This window comes from Oratosquilla oratoria, chromosome 30 (assembly GCF_046742065.1).
Source record: "Oratosquilla oratoria isolate Oo_2021 chromosome 30, ASM4674206v1, whole genome shotgun sequence".
NCBI lineage: Eukaryota > Metazoa > Arthropoda > Malacostraca > Stomatopoda > Squillidae > Oratosquilla > Oratosquilla oratoria.
In genome coordinates, this window is record NC_134806.1 from 38,355,024 (window position 1) to 38,377,523 (window position 22,500).

A 22,500-nucleotide genomic window follows, 5' to 3' on the forward strand; every position below is an offset into this window, starting at 1 on the left:
AATCCCCAACCCCTAATCCCCAACCCCATACCTCGAACCCCGAACCCCACTACCCCAGATCATGTTTGGGAGATATATCCTAACCCCCATCTCACCCTTTGGCCCTCCTACTACCCCTATCCCTCCTTCCCAACCCCAAACACCCATTCTCCAACTCCAAACCCCCAATCCTGTACTCCTCACTCCCTCAAGTCATGTTTTGGAGTCTTAATACCCCTCATGTCACTTTTCCACCCCATCCTTCCCCTCTCCTCCCTCCTCACCCTCCGTCCTTGCCGAAAAAAACCTCTGGGAAATCAAATAACGGAAGAGCGAGCATTTTCGTCTATTATGACATCTTCCGGGCACAAAGAGCAAAGAAAAGGTGACAATAAATGTACAGAAACTAGACAAGGGAAGGAACCTGGACACAGACTTTGGTGGAGGTAGGCATTGTGTGGCCTTCCTGTGTTCCTCAATTTGTTTGGTTTCTGCACTTGTATTGTCGTCTTTTATTTCTTCTGTGTTTCCTGAAGATGTAATAGTAGACGAGAACGTTCTGTCTTTCATTATTTGATTTCTTTTTTCTTTTCAAATTTGTCAATCGCGCGCTTCCTTTGTTCTGTATTGCATATTATATACATATATATGATATATATATATATATATATACACATATATAATAATGTATATATATATATATACATATATAATACTGTATATATATTTATACATATTTATATATATATATGTATATATATATATATATATATATATATATATATATATATATATTTTTTTTTTTTTTTTTACCCTCGCCCTTAGAGCAATTTATAGTTTTGTCAGCGTTTTTTTTACACGCCCTCACCTTTCATTTCACATTTTCTTCAGTATAACACAACCGATCTTGAGTAATTCTATCATTAATCTGACAGACTTTGCGCTCTCCGCCATAAAACCTGGTCAGATCCCTTTTCCATTAAACCTTCTCTTTGACTATGATCCCAGGCAATTTCCCCCCCTCCCCTCTCTCCTCTTTCCCTCCTTCTCCTCACTCCCCGCGCCCTCCCTAATTATCAGTCTATTTACCTTCTATACCTTCCCCTGTCACCATCGCCACATTCCTCTAGTTACTAAACTTTGTGATGGTTTTCGTGATGCATCGAGTTTCGTGAGTCCGCCGTCTCTCAGGCGCCTCTGTGTCCATCATCATTGACGTCAGTCTTTATCGCGTGAGTTCTCAACCCGCATGGTTTCTTCGCGTCCTTGAGAGACGCGAACTTGCCATGTTGATGACATTTCATCCTCACCCCCTCCTCCTTTCCCTCCTCCTCCTCACCCTCCTCCTCCTCACCACCCTACTCCTTTCTCTTCTCCTCCTCATCATCATCCTCCTCCTTCATCTTCCTCCCCCTCCCCCTTCCCGCCCTCCTCCTCTTCCTCTCGCATTCCACCTCCTTCCGTAATTTTCGTTGTTTTTTTTTCATATCGTCCTCTTGTTCATGGTGCCTTTGCCACTTTGAACAGGGTGCCTTTTGGCACTAGCGCCAAGCACCTCCTCGTTCTCACACGTCCTGAATTGATGATGAAATGTGGAGGAGAGTTTCCCAACCAATTTCCCAAATGTGTGATATGTATATGTGAAAACATGTATATACATATGTGAAATTATATATATAAATGTATATGTATATACATATATATATACATATATATATATATGTATATATATATATATATATATATATATAATATATACTGTATATATATATATATATATATATATATATATATATATATATATATATATATATATATATATACACACATAGGGTAGTCATTCAGACTCTACTAACAATAGGAAGGTGTTTCTTAAGTTAAAGTATACCACTCTCAAGATTGTGAAAGGCACTAGCACATTTGAAGTAAACTAGAATTGCCCTAGAGAAAACCAGTGCCCTAAGTATATATTTATATATATATATATATATATATGTGTGTGTGTGTGTGTGTGTGTGTGTGTGTGTGTGTGTGTGTGTGTGTGTGTGTGTGTGTGTGTGTGTGTGTGTGTGTGTGTGTGTATACCGAGTCGGTGTGTGTGTGTGTGTGTGTGTGTGTGTGTGTGTGTGTGTGTGTGTGTGTGTGTGTGTGTGTGTGTGTGTGTGTGTGTGTGTGTGTGTGTGTGTGTGTGTGTGTGTGTGTGTGTGTGGCGTATAAAACTATATATCGTGTTTATAGTAGGAGTGAAAAAGCAATATAACATTTTGAGACCAGTGGAAGGCGAGCTCCGTCACAACATGCCTCTTCTTCGATGGCTCCAGCCAAGAAGAAAAAGGGTCTGGAAGAGTCCTCGAAGACCATCTCATCTTCATGAAGAAGGAACTATGGTTCGACAAGAAAACTAAAGGCGAGGGCAGTTGGGAGGGGCCACTTGAGATGAAAATTAAAGATTTATTTATTTATTTTATTCATTATTAATAACAACGAGAGGTGTGCTGGTGATGTTATTTTTTTGGGGGGGAGGGGGAGAAGCGGGGGGATTAACAGGTGAAATCCCTATTGTTATCTATTATTGTTTTTGGAAGGGTTAATGTTGGTACTAGGGCTATTGTTTTAAGGCGATATGGTGTTGTGTGGACCTCTTCAGTATTTACAAGAACACTCCAAAAAGGTCGAAGTGGAAACCCTTAGCGGCAGGCACCACCACCACCAACATTATCCCCATCATCACCACCACCATTATCATCACCACCACCAAAAGCATCGCAGCCACTACCACAAATACCACGTCACTACCATCACCACCATCACCACTACTAACATCATCACCACCACAACAACCACTGTCATCACCACCATCACGATCATCACCACTACCACCCCTACCAATCATGCTCGTTCTTCTCATTATCTTTAATTGCTGATTCCTCCTATTCGTATTTTCTACATAAAATCGAACAAATAAATAGTCATGTTGCTTGTTAATACATTTTATTTAGAAAATGTATTGAAGTATTCGAGTCGAAAAACATCGCTGGCATTTTCTGAAATAATTTATTTCCTAATGATCATTCTCTATTGCCATGCGTTTTATTTCACCCCCTATTATCGTCATCTTTACATTTAAGATTTTTGCTTGCTTGAATTTGTGAGGATATTTTTTCTACTAAAAATTTTGTATTCTTTTTTGAAGAATAAATGTTACTTTAATTTGGTTCTTTACTCATATTCATTGCATTGATTATATAATATTTGTCTTTTTTTTAACCTTCATTTAATTTCCTTGTCACTGTAGACCATATACTTCGTTAGCCTTCTACATATTTGAGCAAATCTGGATTATGTAGACATAAGAACAGAAGTCATGCGCCATGTTCTGTTTGAGTATTTGATAAGCAAAATATGCAATATTTATTTTGCAGAAAAAAAATCTTGTTTAGAAAAATACATAGAATACTCGATAATTAAAATTGGATTTATATTCATAACATGACTCTTATTATTTTACATACTTTTCTATACGACATTTACTTTACAGTAAATTCTTTTTAATGAAAAATACATGAAATACAAGGAAACATAATTTCAATATATATTTACCGTATCATATATGAAATGTTCAACAACAGGAGATACCTTTGTACAGGACTTTAGAAGCTGACTGTACATCCAAATGGAAGTACTCTATAAATTTCAGTGGCACTGTAGATGCCGTGAGTGGGATGGGGGTATGGGGGGATGGGGGGATGAGGGGAGGAATCATTTTCATCTAGTTGAGAGCCAACTGTTCCATTGAAAATCACGAAGAAGAAATTGTGTCCTCAACCTAAGAAACTTTGGTCTTTTCAGTTGTCCTCGGAAACTTCCATCTTCATTATAAACAAGAATTGTTGACCCAAGATTCCTTGTGAAAGTCGATAGCGTCTGCCTTACATTTCCCCAACAGGAAAGTCTTTCTCTTCAGGCCCGACTGAGGGTCCTTGATGAATAATAACAGACTAGACACCCCCCCCCTCAAAAAAAAAAAAAAAAATGCCTTGAAAACATCGGCATTCCCTCACTCTCCCACCTCCACTTGAGGTCGGGCTTCCTCCTCTCTTTTTTTCTCTTTTTTTCTCTCTTTTTTCCCCACAGCCTCTCTTCCCATTTTCTTTCATATGTACATACTCTCCTACCTCTATATATATATCTTCCATGTTCCAGAATTTTTTCCTTTCCCCTTTTCTACATTTTTTTACCTTCTCTCTTGTCTTTATCTTTTATACCCTTAAGGTCCTTCCTGACCGGTATATTCATTCATCTCTCACCTACCGTCCACACAAACGCGCACATACACACACACACGGCCGGAGATGGGATAATGGAACCCTGCGTATACTCAGCCAAGGACTATCGGCGTGGAGAGGATATCGGTTCCGGACTCAATTTCCTCCAGGAGCTCTGAGTCTTCCCCCACACAATTGTGGAGATACTAAAAGCTACCCTCCACTAGAGGAAAGGCCAGCACACACACACGTGTACACGCACGCGTAAACACGTACACGCAAGCACGTACTCACGCACGTACATGCGTACTTACATACGAGTATATATCATAACATTGACCTTTTTCATTTCTTGACGCCATGCCTCTCTCTCCCCTTCCCCGTTTTTTTTTTGTTTTTTTTTTTTTTAATCACTTTCCCTGTTCCCCATTTCCATCTGAAGCAGCCCCTTGTCCGCCGGCACGTCCTCTCAGTCGAGGTCAAATTCCAAAGAGGAGTAACCTGAAGGAGAAGAGGAGCCTGAAAGAATAGCAGCAATAAGACCCTCTGAGATGTTTAGGTCTTAATTGGAAGCAGAGTTCTTTGACAACTTGCTCAAGAGGCCCTCGGGGTGTCCCCTTTCTGAGTTCCGGGGGTACCGAGTACTAGACACACCTGGAGGACAAAAGAGGGATGATTAGGCCGACGTAAATGCAAGGGTCGCTCGTGTTCCTTATTTCATTATAATGTTTTTTTCTCTTTTTTTTTTTTTTTAAGTTTATCTTTCTTTGATCGTTGGGTTCCATACCAAAGAAGGTGAAAGTGATGTACTTATTTATATATGTTCTTTTAATATCGTGATTATGGAGTTAATATTGGTAAATGAGAAACTCAGATTAAAGTACTTGTATTCACGATATATATATATATATATATATATATATATACATATATATATATATATATATATATATATATATATATATATTCTTTTTGGTGGAGGAATTAGGGAAGATGAAATAATGAGAATATAAGGCAGTAAACATGTAAAAGGAAAATGATATGCGGGAATAGGATCAGAAATGGAATTCGTCATTGTTTAGCACGACATTTTGTGATTCACCACTTGTCATGGATCACGGGCTGGGCTCATAATTGATAGTAATTACTGGCTCCAGATAAAAACTCAGAGCTCATATGTAGAGAGACTCCTAATTATTGTGTGTGTGTGTGTGTGTGTGTGTGTGTGTGTGTGTGTGTGTGTGTGTGTGTGTGTGTGTGTGTGTGTGTGTCTACTGTACATGGTTATTCTCATGCATATATATATATATATATATATATATATATATAAATATATATATATATATATATTGAATGATGGAGACCGTAAACACAGGGGAAGGCATGAAACCCTAAACACACTAACGTTTCTGTATTTCTGCTAATCTAGGCATTGGGTGGGAAACAGGCTAAGGTCCTACATCCACAAGGAGCTAAAAGATATTTTTGAATGGGGAAACAAATGTGTGTGTGGGATGGATGTGCCTTGGCTGGCTACCTCCCTTACGACGGGGAAGAGACCTTTTGACATATAGACAGATATAGATGAATATAAAGTAAATACACAACGGCTGTTTATCTTGTTCAAAGAGTATTTGGAAAATAAACTTGAAAGACGAACAACACAAACGATTGGATGATAACTTTCGGGGGGAACATTATGGGATTGGCTTCGTGATGGATGTGGTTCCCTCGCCTCCGGTCACCAACTCTTTCGGAGCTTCTTGACATTTGGCCGGGACGCATTTGCAAACTGCATTGAGCTTTCCCTATTTGGAACGATTTTCTTTTCTTTGTCTTATATACATTTGTTTATTTACTTGTTTATTTCTATTCATCATGAATATCATTACTGTTGCTAATTTATTGTTGCAAACTGCATTGGCTTTCCCTATTTGGAACGATTTTCTTTTCTTTATTTGTCTTATATACATTTGTTTACTTATTGTTAGTGTAATATATTTGATTATTTATTAGTCTATATATACGTAAATATATATATATTTTTTCAATCATTATTTATTAATTTATTTAGTTTTACAAACACGTATTATTGCTCTCTCGTTCTGTGCTGACATTGGTTCTCGTAAACTCTATCGCCAAGACTTGATTTTAGTGAGCCTTTTAGAGGTTGTATTCGAATCATACATTTATTCTTTCTGTCACTAGGCGATTTTATTCAAGTGAGGGAAGGCAGTGTTCTTGTAACTGGAATAAGAGGGTTCGAGCCCAAGTCATCGCGTGGCTGCAGATTCATCGTGTCTATCTCACAGTAGAGTATGGGACTTGGCACGCAAAAATGTCCTTATGTTAGGTATGTCTAAGGAGTAGATTCGGATTTTTTTATTGAGATGCTAATATGCTGCTCAGCCAGAAGAAAGTTTATCAAGGGAAATCATATATATATCCAATGTTTTACACTTTACAAGACCTTATAAGAGAGAGAGAGAGAGAGAGAGAGAGAGAGAGAGAGAGAGAGAGAGAGAGAGAGAGAGAGAGAGAGAGAGAGAGAGAGAGAGAGAGAGAGAAAGAGAGAGAGAAGAACAAGTCCCTCAAAAAAAGAAGCAAGGCAAAATAAATAGCTACAGAGGAAAAATGATGAAGGTAATTACAAGAAGGAAATAACGCAGTTATTTATGGATGGCAAATATAAAAATGATAGAGACTGAGAAATGTCTCGTTATTTTCATAATTCAAGATGGCCACTCAGTCATCTTTGCCCCGTTCATCAGATTTAACACATAATTTAAGTCATTTACACATGAACGCACACGCGCGTGCACACACACGTACACACGTTCACAAACACACACACACACACTCGTATGTGTGGTACACACACACACACACACACACACACACACACACACACACACACACACACACACACACACACACACACTCATATGCATATGCATACACAATAATTAATTCCAGTATTCAGCGAGAGGAATAAGGCAGGCATATTGGATTATGTTTGTGATTGAAACTCTACGAGTATCTATGTGCGTGTGTGTGTGTGTGAGAGAGAGAGAGAGAGAGAGAGAGAGAGAGAGAGAGAGAGAGAGAGAGAGAGAGAAAGAAAGACTAAGAAAGCAAGAGGCAGTCTGCGTTTGGATTTATGTTCATATTATATAGTCAAGGGCACTTGTATATTTTGAAAAATCTTAGGAGGATTATATGTCAGCTCAAGTATAAATGCGAATATAAATAATGCCAAAAATGCAGCGAAAATATGGTCTAGGTAAGAGATGAGATCTGAATTAAATATGGTCTAGGTAAGAGATGAGATCTGAATTGTGTATTATCGTGGTGGTGTATGTAAACTATGACAGCGCAATTGAGGCTGTTGGTGAAATGTCTTGAAAGATCGAAGAACTGTTGGTGAAATGTCTTGAAAGATCGTAGAAGAGTAGGTGAGTGAGTGATTAGCGAGTTAAGGTGAAATTGGTCTTCAGTGATATATTCTTTAATTGAGGTGAATTGTGCATCAGAACTGAACTGTTTGTTTTTTATAAGGAATAGATTACCGATGAATGGTACTTCTTCTTTGGAATAACGGGTGTCGAAGTATACGAAAGAAACAAGAAGCGCAAAAGATCCAAGAAGAGTTAGAGAATATAGAAAAGGATGAAGGAGGAAAAGCAAAGAAGAGGATATAGGAAATAGAGGACAAGAATTGTGAAAAAATTGTAGGTAAGGAATAGATATAGACATGAATAAGTGAATACAAAATAGTAGAAAATAAAAAGATAAATGAATGAATATATAAATAAATAAATAAATAGATCAAAAAGTTATTTGAAAAATTAATAAAAAAAAAACAAGAAATCGACGTAGAAAGAGTAGCTGTGATAAAGGAAATGAGAGTGAAGGTAAAGAAAGAGAGAAAAGTTGTGAAGTAAATAAATAAAAGATAAAAAAAGAAAAAGAGAGAGCCAGGAAGACGAATGAGAGGACGATATACAGCGAAAGTAAAAGAGGAATAAAAGAAAGAGAAGAAGAATTAGAAAATTGGTGAAAGATAAGAGAGCCTTGAAGACGAGCGCAAGAGTGATATAAAACCCGAAGCTGTGACCCCCCCCCAAAAAAAAAAAAAAAAAAAAAACAGAAATAGAAAACTAAAAGTTGGAAGCTCAAGTAAGGTTACCGAACCGGAAGTCTAAAGAACTAGAAGGCCCATCGACCTTTCCCAGACCCAGAAGGACATCGGCAGGAAGGAAACCACCCGAGCGGAAAGGAACATGGCAGGAGTAATCCCACCCCGGAGAGAGTGCCGGTTTTAAACTCAGCCATTATGCCACCATGGTTACTGCCTTTACCCAGCATGGCGCCATGGCAGGCACCCTCCTCTTCACCGTCCTCCTTGGCTCCAGCTCCTTGGCGCCCTTGTGAAGAAGGCTTTTACCGTAGTAGCAGCTCTGAGGACCTCCCCTCCCCCTGCCTTTGCAGCCGAACCCCCCTGAGTGGCCCAGTGCCCCTGGCATCGTCGCCAGGAACGATCGACACCCTCGACAGTTCGAGAGTGTGCGGTGTAAAGACTTTGCGAGCGCTCCGGAAGATCGGGGGATCCTCTTCGCCGCGTGCAAAGACACTCTTCCGGGCCAGGTGCTCCTCCTCCTCGTCTGTGGCCTCTTCCACCAGCAAGTGTTCATCAACCTCCTCCTCTTCCTCCTCCTCCTTCTCCTCCTTATCCTCCTCATCCTCATCCTCGCTGTCGAAATCCTCGGCAGTTCGGCGGCTCTCTTCGGCGACTTCACCGTCAGCAGTCTCCAGTTCCTTCGATCTCTTGTCTTCGTCTTCGTCTTCTTCGTGTGATTGCAGTCTACCTACGTCGTCTACGACTCCCTCTGCGAACTCAGCACCCCTCACGTCTCCTGCTATGTTGTGTTATGTAAGTATAACCAAATTCAATATATTCCTCTTGGAAATTATTAATATCTGTAAGTAGAGCGTGCAAAAAGGCTTTTTGAACGTGAATGGCTAATTTAGACATTATTTTTCAATATTTTTATTTTGATAAAATTAATGTCGTTGAAATGTGTTAGACTGATTAATTTTGTTCAGTTCTTTAATGAATACCTTTAGGTCTTAAAATTCAGGAGATGATATATTCTCGTTAGCTGTGCCATTTAATTTGCCGGGGGGAAATTCTGGAAATCAAAAATATTTTTGGTTTCCTTTTGCAAAGCTAAAACTTTTCGTTCTTCGTGGAGCGGCGGCGACAGACTCGCGTCACGAACATCATTGAATATATCTTTAGTCAATTAAGACGACGCTATCGCCGACGTTGCCGTCATTTACTGTGTTTCATTAAGTTTTTGATTATCTTACATTAGGTTAGGTTGTGTTGTGTTGGGTTAGGTTGGATTAGATTGTGTTACGTCACTTAACGTTACGTTATCTTACGTTAGGGCACGTCAGGTTACGTTAGATTAGGTTAGGTTAGATAAGATAAAGATAGAGTAGGTATTGCCAAGCATTGGCTACAACTTACAAAATGACGCCAAACCGAAGGCGATAAGTATTGAAGATGGCGTATTATTTAGATCACAACGACAATTTTACCGTCTTCTTTACCTTTTTCCCTGAAATAGACTTGATAGACTATCTAATCGTGTCTTCCTTTCTGTATGTCAAAGAAATCTGCTACCTTCTTAAAGCTAGTTTCATATCTTCCCTTGAACTTTACATATCCGAATAGTTTACTTTAGTCGATCCATGTTTCTCTTTCTTTTCCATAAACTCTGCCGTTTGTTTTGTAATTTTCCTTGGTTTACATATATAATTCCTGTTTTTAATCTACATAGTCCTTTTCATTAGGTCATTTGTTACTTTTTCAGCTTTCTCTCCTGATTTCTTAATGATATTCAATTAATTGTAACTCATAATCTCGATGGTGTCCTTGTTATTTCTGATGAGCTTCAAATCTGTTTTTAATTTCCATCGGCACCTCCTTGTTATTCTTTCCCACCGCATTTTTTTTTTTTTTTAATTCATAAAGATTTTCATTTTCTATTTATTCATTTCTTAGGTCGAAATTGGATCTAGATGAACGACCTACCATTTTAGGGTCACTTTCTGTCTTCGCCTTATCTTTTATTTCGTTCTTTTATTTTTTTTTTTTTCATATGATCTAAAATAAACAGTTAAGCTAATCCTAAGTCCTTTTTCTAAGTTACTCTTTGCAACAACCCCCTCCCTCTACCTCCTCTTTCACCTCTTCTTCTACCTCCTCCTCTCCTCTTCCCCTCCTCCTCTCCTCCTCTACCTCTCCTCCTCCTCCTCTTCCTCCTCCTCCTCCTTCTCCTCCTCTTTTTTCTGTCCCTCTCCCTCCTCTTCCTTCTCCTTCCTTCCTCTTCTTCCTCCTCTACTAATCCCTCCTCTCCTCCTCCTCCCTCCTCCCCTTTCCCCCTTCTCTCTCTCCTCCTCCTCCTCTTTCTCTTTTTCCTTCCTCCCCTTCTCCTCCTCCTGCTCCTCCTTCTACCCTCCTCCCCCTCCTTCTTTTCCTCCTCTTCCTACTCCTTATCTTCCTCCCCCTTATCCTCCTCCTTCACTTCTCCCTCCTCTTCTTCCCTCTCCTCCGCCTCCCTCCACTTCTCTAATCCTCCGTGATCCTCACCCGTACCTCCTCTTCTCTTCAGCATCTAACCCTCCTCCTTTCTTCTCCCTCTTTCCTCTTTCCCTCCTCCCTCCCTCCTCCTTCCTTTCTCCTCCTTCTCTCCTCCTTCCTTTCTCCTCTCTCTCTCCTCCTTCCTTTCTCCTCTCTCTCTCCCCCTCCTCTCTCTCTCCCCCTCCTCTCTCCTCTTTACCCTCCCTTCATTCTCGTCCCTCCTCCTCCTTCATCTAATACTAATACCACTTCTTATCTTTCTTTTCCTTCCGCTTATTTAATTTTTTATTCGTCTTGGCTTATGATCCTTGTACCTGCAGCCTCGTTTTAATTCTGTTATTGCGGATTACCATATATTTTTTTTCTTCCTGCGGTCGCCTCCTCTCCTTCACGTGTCATCTCCTCTGACCCTCTTACGGCCGTAATTACTTACGCCTCTTGTTTCGTCTCCTTCCTCCCCTCTGTCTTTTCTCTTAGTTTAATTTTCCTCAGTTTTCTTCGTCCCTTGATGCACCACTCGGGTTTCTAGATCTCATTTTTCCCGTTCATTTCTTTTGATAATTTGCTTCCACCCCACACCATCCCCCACTTTTTTTTTTTTTTTTTTTTTTTTTTCGTTCGGTTTGACTTCTGCTGCCGCCTTTCTGTGTCTCCGTTGTTGTTTTCATTGTCTTAAAAGTTTTCTCTGATGCTTTGTTTTTTCATGTTCATTCTTTCCTCTTCACAGAATACTGATAACCACACCTGAGCGGGTTGATGTTTTGATAGTCATTCCTAGAATTCCTCATCAATGGTGAAGTCTTCAGCTTCATTTGAGGAGGAGGAAGACGGGGAGGAAGAGGAGGGGGACGAGGAGAAGTGGAAAGTGGAGATGGAGGAGGAGGAGGAGGAGGACGAGGAGGAAGAGAGGTAGACATGGGAAATGGAGGAGGAAGAGGAAGGGGAGGAGGAAGAGGAGGAGGAGGAAGAAAATGAAGAAGAGAAGTAGGAGATATGGGAAGCGGGGCAGGAGGAAGAGAAGTAGGCGTGGGAAATGGAGGAGGAGGAAGAGGAAGGGGAGGAGGAGGAAGAGGAACGGGAAAACAAAAGAAGAAGAAGAAATAGGAAAAGTGGGGAAGCGGAAGGGAAGGATGAGCAGGAAAATGACATTTGGAAGAGGAAGGAAACTGAAGAAGTAGGATAATGATGAAGAGGAAGGGAAGGAGGAGGAAGGGGAGGAAGAAAAAGAGGAGAAGGAAAGTGAAGTAGAGGAGGAACGAGAAGAGGAAGAGGGAATGAGGAGAAGGATGAAGAGGAGAAGGAAGAAAAGGAGGAGGAGGAGGAGGAAGAAGAGGAGTGGAAGGAAGAGGAGCAGGGGGAAGAGAAAATGGACGAAGAGGAGGAGGAGGAGGAGGAGGAGGAGGAGGAGGAGGAGGAGGAGGAAGAGATAGGGTAAGGACCTAACTCTATCTATGTTTGCATATAAATACGCGTATCCCGTTTGTTGCCTAAGGTTGCTCTATTTCTCTATAGCTTTCGCAACCCATCTTTGACCCTTACCTTCTTGTCCGGAGCCTCGTCTTTGGCGGCGTTTACTCTATGCCAAGGTATAAAGTGAATACACTAAAGGTTCTGAGTCCTCTTGATGTGTCTTGGATCCTCCAAAAGTCAAATTTAACATATTCTTATTGTGATATGGCTCCTGGAATATCATGTTATTGAGCAGGGATGGCATCGTAATATCATTTGCATATAGAGCACAAGAACCGTCTCAGACTGAGGGGCGTGTCTTTATCTGACTTTTCAACATTTCAGGAGCGTTGGTGTTTGTCAGTGAATATTTTATTCTGCTGAACGTAATGGGATTTTTATTCAGGTCACTGGCGAGGTCTGGGGGTCGTGATAGATCTGGGGACGTCCTTTTTTCTATCTTTGTGGTGAAGCGAATTCGCAGTGTCCAAAAGGAAATTAGTGTCAATTGATGCCATATGGCACTTTGCTAACACGTTTGTGCTAACGTTGCATGCTGGGTATTTTCTTTTAACTGGCACTACCTCGTAGAGGCTTTCTACTCAGCTAAGGGGGAGCTCGGGTATCTAATGTGTTATGATTATCTTGTAAATTTGTTTATGTCTACGTTATTCAAAAGAGATTTTATAGTGAGTTACATATGTAAGTTTTGAAGGTCGACAGGGAATCTTTCGATCCAAAATGAGGTCGGATGCTAAATTAGACTAATAGATATATAAATAGAGAAACTGAGTAATAGATGAATAAATAGGTAAATAAATAAATATAAATAAAATGCTTAGGTGCTCATCATACGAATTTTATTAAATCTAATTAAACACTAGGTGAAAGAGGATAGTGTAATTGATAATAGATACTACATACAATTTTTTTATATGGGAAATGTGGCATATTATGTTGTATATATGGGGATTGTAGTTCATACGCATCTCCTCTCTACCCATAAGAAGCAGTTAAACAAGATAGATAAAGTTTGATCCCGGTGACCTCCTCGCATCGTATACAATTACGTTATGAAGTTCTGTTTCCTTTTTCAGATTATTTCATTCAAGTAACGTTGTAATTGCCACTCGGGGGCAAACAATTCTGAAATTAGAGACATGGCTGAAAAAACGCTCCTTTACAAAGATCTCAAAAGCTCAATTCTCAAAAGTGTTCGTTCGTGTAACGCTTGCGACCGAACTTTTTTGAAGCGAGTGACAACACAACGTGCTCCTGGACCCAGGCCACAGTTAGTGTACAATACATCAAGTGTACAGAGACGACATTACATGACTCCTATGTACACCGACCCCTTAGTCCTTACCATTACACCTGGTGTACTCTGTACTCAGCCCGACTCTGCTTCAGGAACTATTTTTACGAGTATTTGCTCCATTTTGTAATTTGCTTCTGTCTACATGTTGAATCAGGTTCCTCTAAAAAAAAAAAAAAAAAAAAAAAAAAAATACGTCTTGCTTCTCCCCTAACCTCGCCATTCTCTGAACTGAGCTTTTCATCCTGAACTTCGTCGGTACACACACGAATATGTATGCAGCTCCACCATGGCTTGTAGCTATATATTTAATATGTATGTATGTACGTGTGTGTGTGTGTGTATTCACATTGGTCTTTGGATCAAGTGCAGAGAGCTTAGAAGAGAGCTTAGAGCTCGTATGACCGATCTATGGGTAATGCTGTGACTTTACACGCACACACACACCCCAACTCCCCACCCAAGAGAGTTGGAGTAAAGACTCGAAGCGCAGCGATACTGAAATTATTTCAGCCCTGGGCAGGATTCGAACCTCAGTAATGACAGTCGGGGACTCTACCAACCGCACCACCGAATCGTTTTGTGTTTGTGTGTGTATGTATGTATGTATGTATGTATGTATGTATGTATGTACAGTTATTTAACGTATTGTATAATCAAATCGAACGTTCCACTAAATTGAATCTCACTAGCCAGTCCCACTATATTGACAGCTTCACTATATCAGCAATTGCACTAGATATACTCTCACTAAATCGACAGTCCCATTCACTCAAGAATCTCCCGAAGTCGATGGTCCACTAAGTCAAAAGTTCTAAAGATACCACTAACCTGATAGCCCTCACTAGAATGATTGCCTCACTAAATCAACCGTCCAGCTACTAAAACCGTTCCACTCTGTGCGAGTTTCCGCTTCACTGCTGTTCCACATGACCCGCATTTGCCCAAATCACAAACACACACACACACACACACACACACACACACACACACACACACACACACACACACACACACACACACACACACACACACACACACGCACGCACGCACGCACGCACACACACACACACACACACACGCACGCACGCACACACACACACACGCACGCACACACACACACACACACACACACACACACACACACACACACACACACACACACACACACACACACACACACACACACACACACACACACACACACACATTTCAACAGGAACTAGATGGATACGTTCATAGAATACAAATGAACCAGAACGTGGTCTTCCTCGGTCATCTCAAGGTCGATTTCACAGAGACCAAAGCATTCAGGAATCTCCATCTGTCCACCCACAGCTTCCAGGCATCTCCCTCCTTCCAGCCGCAGCATCCAGCAGCATACAGCAGCATCCATCCTTCCAGATATAGTATCCAAGCATCTCCCTCCAGCAACGGCGTCCAGTCATCTTCCTCCTTTCAGCCTCAGTATCCAGCCGCCTGCATCCTTCCAGATACATTATCCAAGCATCTCCCTCCAGCTACAGCATCCAGTCATCTCCCTCATTCCAGCTTCATCATCCAGCCGTTTCCCTCTTTCCAGCAACAGCATCCAGTTATCTCCCTGCTAGCCGCAGTATCCAAACATGTCCCCCACCTTCTAGTTAAAATATCCAGGCATCCTCCTCCTTCCCAGCTTGAACATCCAGCCGTCTACCTTCTTCCAGCCACAGCATCCAGTCATCACCCTTCTTCCAGCCGCATTATCCTGGCATATCCTACTCCTTCGAGCATCAGCATCTAGGAATCTCCATCCTTCCAGCCATAGCTTCGAGAAACCTCCCTACTTCCAGATTCAGTATCCAGCCGTCTCCTTCCTTTCAGCATCAGCATCATCCAGGACTCTCCCTCCTTTCAGCAGCAGCATCCAGTAATCTACCTCCACCCCAGCAACACCATCCAGGCGTCTACCCCCTTCCAGCCACAGCATCCGGGAATTTCGCTCTTTTCAGCATCATCCAAGATTCTCCCTTTCAGCCACAGGATCCAGAAATTTTCCTTCCCAGCAACAGCATCCGTCTCCCGCCTTTCAACCACAGCAGTATCCAGGCGTCTCCCCTTTTCAGCCGCAACATCCAGGAATCTTCTTCCCAGAAACAGCATCCAGCTGTCTCCCTCCTTCAGGCACAACTTCCAGGAATCTCCATCCTTCCAAATGCACCATCCAGGCGTCTCCCTCCTTTCAGCCGCAGCACGGAGGTGTTTTCCCTGCCTCCAACAACAGCATCCAGCCGCCTCCCTCCTTACAGCCACAGCATCCAGTCATCACCCTTCTTCCAGCCGCATTATCCTGGCATATCCTACTCCTTCGAGCATCAGCATTTAGGAATCTCCATCCTTCCAGCCATAGCTTCGAGAAACCTCCCTACTTCCAGATTCAGTATCCAGCCGTCTCCCTCCTTTCAGCATCAGCATCCAGGACTCTCCCTCCTTTCAGCAGCAGCATCCAGTAATCTACCTCCATCCCAGCAACACCATCCAGGCATCTACCTCCTTCCAGCCACAGCATCCGGGAATTTCGCTCCTTTCATCATCATCCAAGATTCTCCCTCCTTCCAGCCACAGGATCCAGAAATCTTCCCTCCCAGCAACAGCATCCGTCTCCCTCCTTTCAGCCACAGCAGTATCCAGGCGTCTCCCCTTTTCAGCCGCAACATCCAGGAATCTTCTTCCCAGAAACAGCATCCAGCTGTCTCCCTCCTTCAGGCACAACTTCCAGGAATCTCCATCCTTCCAAATGCACCATCCAGGCGTCCCCCTCCTTTCAGCCGCAGCACGGAGGAGTTTTCCCTCCTTCCAGCAACAGCATCCAGCCGTCTCCCTCCTTCCAGCCACAACTTCCAGGAGTCTCCCTCCTTCCAACTGCATCATCCACGCATCTCCCTCCTTTCAGCCGCAGCATCCATGAATTTGCCTTCCAGCAACGGCATCCAGCTGTCTCCTTCCTTCCAGCCATAGCATCCAGGAATCTCTTCAGCATCAGCATCCAGGCATTTCCCTCCTTCCAGCCACAATATCCAGGGATTTTCCTCCTTCCAGACAAAACATTCAGGAATCTCCATTCTAGCTTCAAGACCCATGAATCTCCCTGATTCCAGCCACAGAATCCAGTCGTTTTCCTTCTTCCAGCCACAGCATCCAGGAATATCCCTCCTAGCTACATCATCAAGGCATCTTCCTCCTTCCAACTTCAGCATCCAGCCGCCTGCCTCCTTCCAGTTACAGCATTCAGGACTCTCCCAGCTTCCAGCTACATCGTTCAGGCATCTCCCTTCTTCCAGCCACAGCATCCAGACAGCTCTCTCCTTCCGACCACAGCATCCAGGAAGCTCTCTCCTTCCGGCCACAGCATCCAGGAATTTCACACTCCCTCCAGCATCATCATCCGGCCACTCCCTTCCATCCAGCTTCAGCATCTAGATATCCTCCTCCTTCCAGATACATACAGCGTCCAAGAATCTCCCTCCTTCCAGCTACAGTATCCAGTCATCTACCTCCCTACGACCGTAGCTTCCAAGAGTTTCCCTCCCTCCAGCAGTAATCTAGGCATCACCCACTCCTTCCAGTATCGTCATCCGGGAATCTCCCTCCTTCCAGACGCAGCTTCCAGCTACTCCGTTTCTTCCAAGAACAGCTTCCAGGAATCTACATCCTGCCAAAGTACTCAGAAACCTCCCCCCTTTCAGCCACAAACTCGAAGCATCTTCCTCCTTTCAGCTACAGCTTCCAGGCTTCTACCCCCCCCCCAGCTACATTATTCAGGCATCTCTCTCCAAGTATCTCTCTCCTTCCAGCAGCAGCATCCAGGCATCTCCCATCCCTTTCAACATCACTTTCAAGGAATCTCCCTCCTTCAAGCTGTAGTTTCTAGGAATCCCCCTCATTTCAGATCAGCATACAGGCATCTCCCATGTCCCAGCCTCAAAATCCAGGCATCTTCCTCTTTCCAGAAAACATTATCCAAGAATCTCATTCCTTCCAGCCGCAGTATCCAGGCATGACCCTCATTATAGTTGCAGTCCTTTTAGGTACAACGTCGAAGAATAATCCAGTATCCCCCCCTCTCCTTCCAGGTACAGTATCCAGGCAGCTCCCTCTCTTTCCAGTTACAGAATCCAGGAATCATCTTTTCTTCCACCTACAGATTCCAGGAGCCTCCACCCACATGGCTGCAACAATATCCAACTTCCCCACATCTTTTCCTCTCCGCGGTGGGACCCTCTCGAGCCTCAGTCGTCTCCGCTTGCTTTCTCCATTTTTTCTGGGACAAATGAAACGTAAACTCTGGACGGCATGAAACCGACGTCCCCCTCCTCCCCCCCCCCTTTTTTTTATCGCTATTAAGTGGCACGTAGTTACCCGTGGCTTCGGTAAATAACGGGTTAAAAAGAACATCAACAACATAAAAATAATAAGAATTAGGTACAGGTGGATTCCCATCTGTTAAGGGCCTTGAGTGTCTGGTTATTATATTTTCTTTTTCTTTCTTTAGCCTGTTAACGAGTGATTTACTTGATCGTAATGAAAGAAGCGGTGGGCCGAATTTCATGTTGCTAATTGCTAATTGGCTGACGGTTGATACGTTCATTGAAATGGTAAGGCCTATTAGAGTCTGTTTTTTTTTTTTTTTCTTGGTTGGGAAGAAGGCAGCATAATGATCAAAATTGAAGGCCTAGGTCTAAGTAGGCGTAAACATACGCACACATACATAGGTACACACACGCACACACACACAGACACACACACATCACACACACACACACACACACACACACACACACACACACACACACACACACACACACACTGGCATACACACACGGGCGCACACACACACACACACACACACACACACACACACACACACACACACACACACACACACACACACACACACACACACACAAACACACACGTGTACGTCTCCCGGATTCCCAAGATGAAGACTTGGTTTCCAGACGCAAAAGAATACATTACCTTCCAGATACCTCCCAGGACGTCTGGATCGTTTCAGCTTGATGGAACAGACTTTACATGAAGATTAACTGAGGAATTTTGGATTAACTCTCAAGTTAGTGAATGATTTAATCGCCTTGGCTGAGAATCTCCACTTGCGCTTAAAAGTGTCCCAGTCTTCAGATCCAAATATCATGCTCTCCCCTTCCCTCCCCCCCCCCAGGAAAAAGAAATACTTAGACTGGAAGCTTAATTAATGATATAAAGGAGATGAATTTCAGGAAAGGAAATATTTATTTACGTTATTCGAGTTGCACGAGATTACCGTCTGCTTTTACATACGTTTTTTGTAATTAGGTACAGTATGTGTATATAATCTACGAGTGCGCATATGCTTAAGTGTGTGAGTGTATGTGTGTGTGTGTGCGTGTGTATGTGATTACGTGCGCGCGTGTGCGTGTATGTATATGTGTGTGTGTGCGTCTATGTGTGTGTGTACGGGTTTGCTGGCCCTCGCGTTACTTTGAATATATATATATATATATATTATATATATATATATATAATATATATATATATATATATATGTAGTAGAGAGGGAGGGAGAGACTGGAGGATAATAGATAAGGTTTGGTTTGGCTGGTTGCATTTTTTTTTTTTTTTTTCACAAGACTAGAACGATGGAAAGAATATCATATCCCTGATTCAGCACGTTGAAACCGAGGTAATGGAGCGAGAAAATTGTATACAAAGATTTATGTACCATGATATGTATATACAGCATTTTATTTAAAGTTGGCTTTGTGTGTATGCAATTGTGTGTGTGTGGGTGGGTGCTTTTGCGTGTATGTTGTCTTGTGTGCGTGTACCTACGTGTACGTATGAATATATGCAAGGAACTGCGCATTCGTTTCTATGTGTGTGTATGTGGTTTCGTGTGTTTTCGTGTGTGTGTGTGTGTGTGTGTGTGTATGTATTCACTTTTCACTTGGTCTTTTGGATCACGTGTTCGACTCGTGATCGACAGCTATTTCCCTCCTGGAAGAGAGCTCGTAGCTCGTGTGTGTGTGTGTGTGTGTGTGTGTGTGTGTGTGTGTGTGTGTGTGTGTGTGTGTGTGTGTGTGTGTGTGTGTGTGTGTGTGTGTGTGTGTGTTTGCATTTACTGTAAAAATTTCTTCGTGTTCGCACATATGCATGGATGTATACCAAGTGTGTTTGTATTAAAAGTGTGAGTTTATTTGTGTACATTACTAAAAACATATTCTTGCTTCCGAATGTGCTGTATGTTCATTAGCCACTTGCGTATGCAATTTGCATAAACAATTTTTGGTTGTCTCTTTTTATGCAAATTCGATTGAAACGCAAAGAAACGAATTTGTGTGAGCGAACCAAAGAAATGAGGTCTTTTCTGGACTTGTTACGTGTTAGTTCCATGAACATGACCGATTGAGTGGAATAGTACGTCTTTGCGTCGAATACAGTAGGGTTTAGTTATTCTTAACAGTATAGTACATTTTATTTATTTATTTATTTATTTATTTATTTATTTTATTTATTCATTTTAACTATTGACCGTTGCCAATGATCAATTGTTTTTGTGATTTTAGTCAGTTCTTAGTTTCTGTACTCTTAATATGTATTCATTCTTCGTGAATATTTAGTAAAACGTTTTACTTTGTGTATCTTTTTTAATTAAAGACTGGACTGGTACTGATATATAAGTAATTATAGAAAAAATAACTCCTGAATCGCATATACGGAATGATGAGATTGGGTAAACCTAATTAATTGAAAGATGGACAAAATTCAATTAAACCATCAACCAGCATTCGGGGGGTAGGTATACGGCATCAAACAAACACCAAACGTTTGACCCACGCAGCAATAAAATGAGAGAAAAAAATGTTTTAGATTTGTACCCAAATATTGTTTTATATGATTAAAAGTCTTTTTCCAGAAGAAAAAAAAACTAGTAAATTTTATTAGGGAGAAGAACATGAAGTGAAAATAGTACATGGTGAATAGTATCTGTGAATGGTACGATGTTCTTGGAAACAAATGAACTATTCCCACCTGGACCCGAGGTGGTGTCCACGCTGGGAGGCGCTGAGTAGCTCTGTCCGAGGCCTTTGTCCTATTATGCGTTTTAAGGACTGTTGGGACAGGTAACAAACAGTCACTCCTGGGAGTCTGGTAGGAGTGCGGGACTCGAACTCGGGTATAGGAAAATGTGAGGCCAGCACGCTTCTGATTGGACCACCAGAGCACGTAATGATACCAACAAGGATAAGAAGTGAATGAATGAATAAATAGATAAATCGTAGATAAATTAATAACGGAATATTTTAATAAGATATTTTTTGGCTCCTAAACTATCGCATCAGGGTGAGTTTAGCTATATGAACATATGTAGGAAGACACCACAGAATATTCTCGTGTTGTTGGCAACTCGCTTTCAATTTAATATTTACCTAAAAAACCACACGAATTAATTAAAATTAAAAGTGTACAGAAAAATTCTTTCTACCAAACAGAATATGTACATTTCATTTCTGTACAATTGAATTAATAAAAAATAAGGAAATGTTTAAAAGTGCGTACAATTGTTCCCGGTTAAACTGGATTGTATTCTCTCAAATTTGACCGCAGAACATAGTATCTAAATGATTATTTAGCTACAAAGAATATCAACCAAGTCGCTGTGTAGCTGCTTCCTCGTGGATGAATCAAAGAGATTGACGGCAGTCGGTACCTTATGATTCTTGCTGTCTGTACTTGATGATGATGATGATGATGATGATGATGATGATGATGATGATGATGATGAAGATTTATTTATTATTACTATTATTACCATCATCATCATCATCATCATCATCATCATCATCATCATCATCATCATCATCATCATCATCATCATCATCATCATCATCATCATCATCATCATCATCATCATCATCATCATCATCATCATCATCATCATCATCATGATTTATTATCTATTATTACTATCATCATCATCATCATCATCATCATCATCATCAATCATCAATCATCATCAATCTGGCTGATGTCAGGCGATTCCATCCAGTTGATGGAGACCTCGATAGACTTTCAAAGAATTAAGCCTACTGTATATCAACTTTATAGCGTCTATATTTCACGAAGATTTTTTTATTATATTTTATTTATTCAGTAAGGTATTTATCTATCTATTCATCTAACTTTGATTTATCTTATTTTTTATTCATTTTACTGTATTCTATTTTATTTCACTCTCCTTATTGTATGTTACTTCATTTTATTTTGTTTTTATGCTTGTGGGGTGAGGTTTATTATGCATCCGACCTGGATATGGACCAAAAGGTCTCCTGTCGGCATGCTCCGCCTTTATAATCCCTTGTAAGTGGTTCATTCCTTGTCGTATATGCATGCATATAAGATTTTACATAATTTGAATAGCTTTCTATGCGTATATAATAGGTATGACGGGGGGGTTGATGAATTTGTTCGGCTACCCCCTTGTAAGTGGGAAAATATCTTCAGTTATATGCTTATTATACTGATACGTATTCATGCTACACCCAGGTGATTCAATTCAGCTGAAGAAGCCACCATAGACGTGGTTAGTAAGTTTAATATTGTGCTGTTCTAAAAGTGGAGAGTTAGAAAAAGGAATGAACGATATATATAAAAAAGTAAATACCGTTGTAATTCTGGAAATATGTCACTGTTTTTATTTAATGAATCGTAAGGCTTTTTCAGATTTGAAAACGGAACGGTCTCACGTGTACTGGAAGTTATGCGTGGGAATTCGTGTTAACTGTTGTAGGGTTCCTCCTACT

The 22,500-nt window shown here is 41.3% G+C and overlaps 1 protein-coding gene across 9 annotated transcripts in view; it reads left to right on the forward strand.

Annotated features, from left to right (window-relative positions):
* CASK (peripheral plasma membrane protein CASK) overlaps nucleotides 1-22,500 on the forward strand; it is a 496,380-nt gene that overhangs the window by 36,127 nt on the left and 437,753 nt on the right. For all 9 annotated transcript variants that reach the window (XM_076212777.1, XM_076212770.1, XM_076212774.1 and 6 more), the window contains exon 2: nucleotides 7,803-9,177. In XM_076212777.1, the coding sequence (XP_076068892.1) occupies nucleotides 8,581-9,177 (597 nt within the window). In that variant the 5' untranslated portion in view covers nucleotides 7,803-8,580. The remainder of the gene's footprint in view (nucleotides 1-7,802; nucleotides 9,178-22,500) is intronic.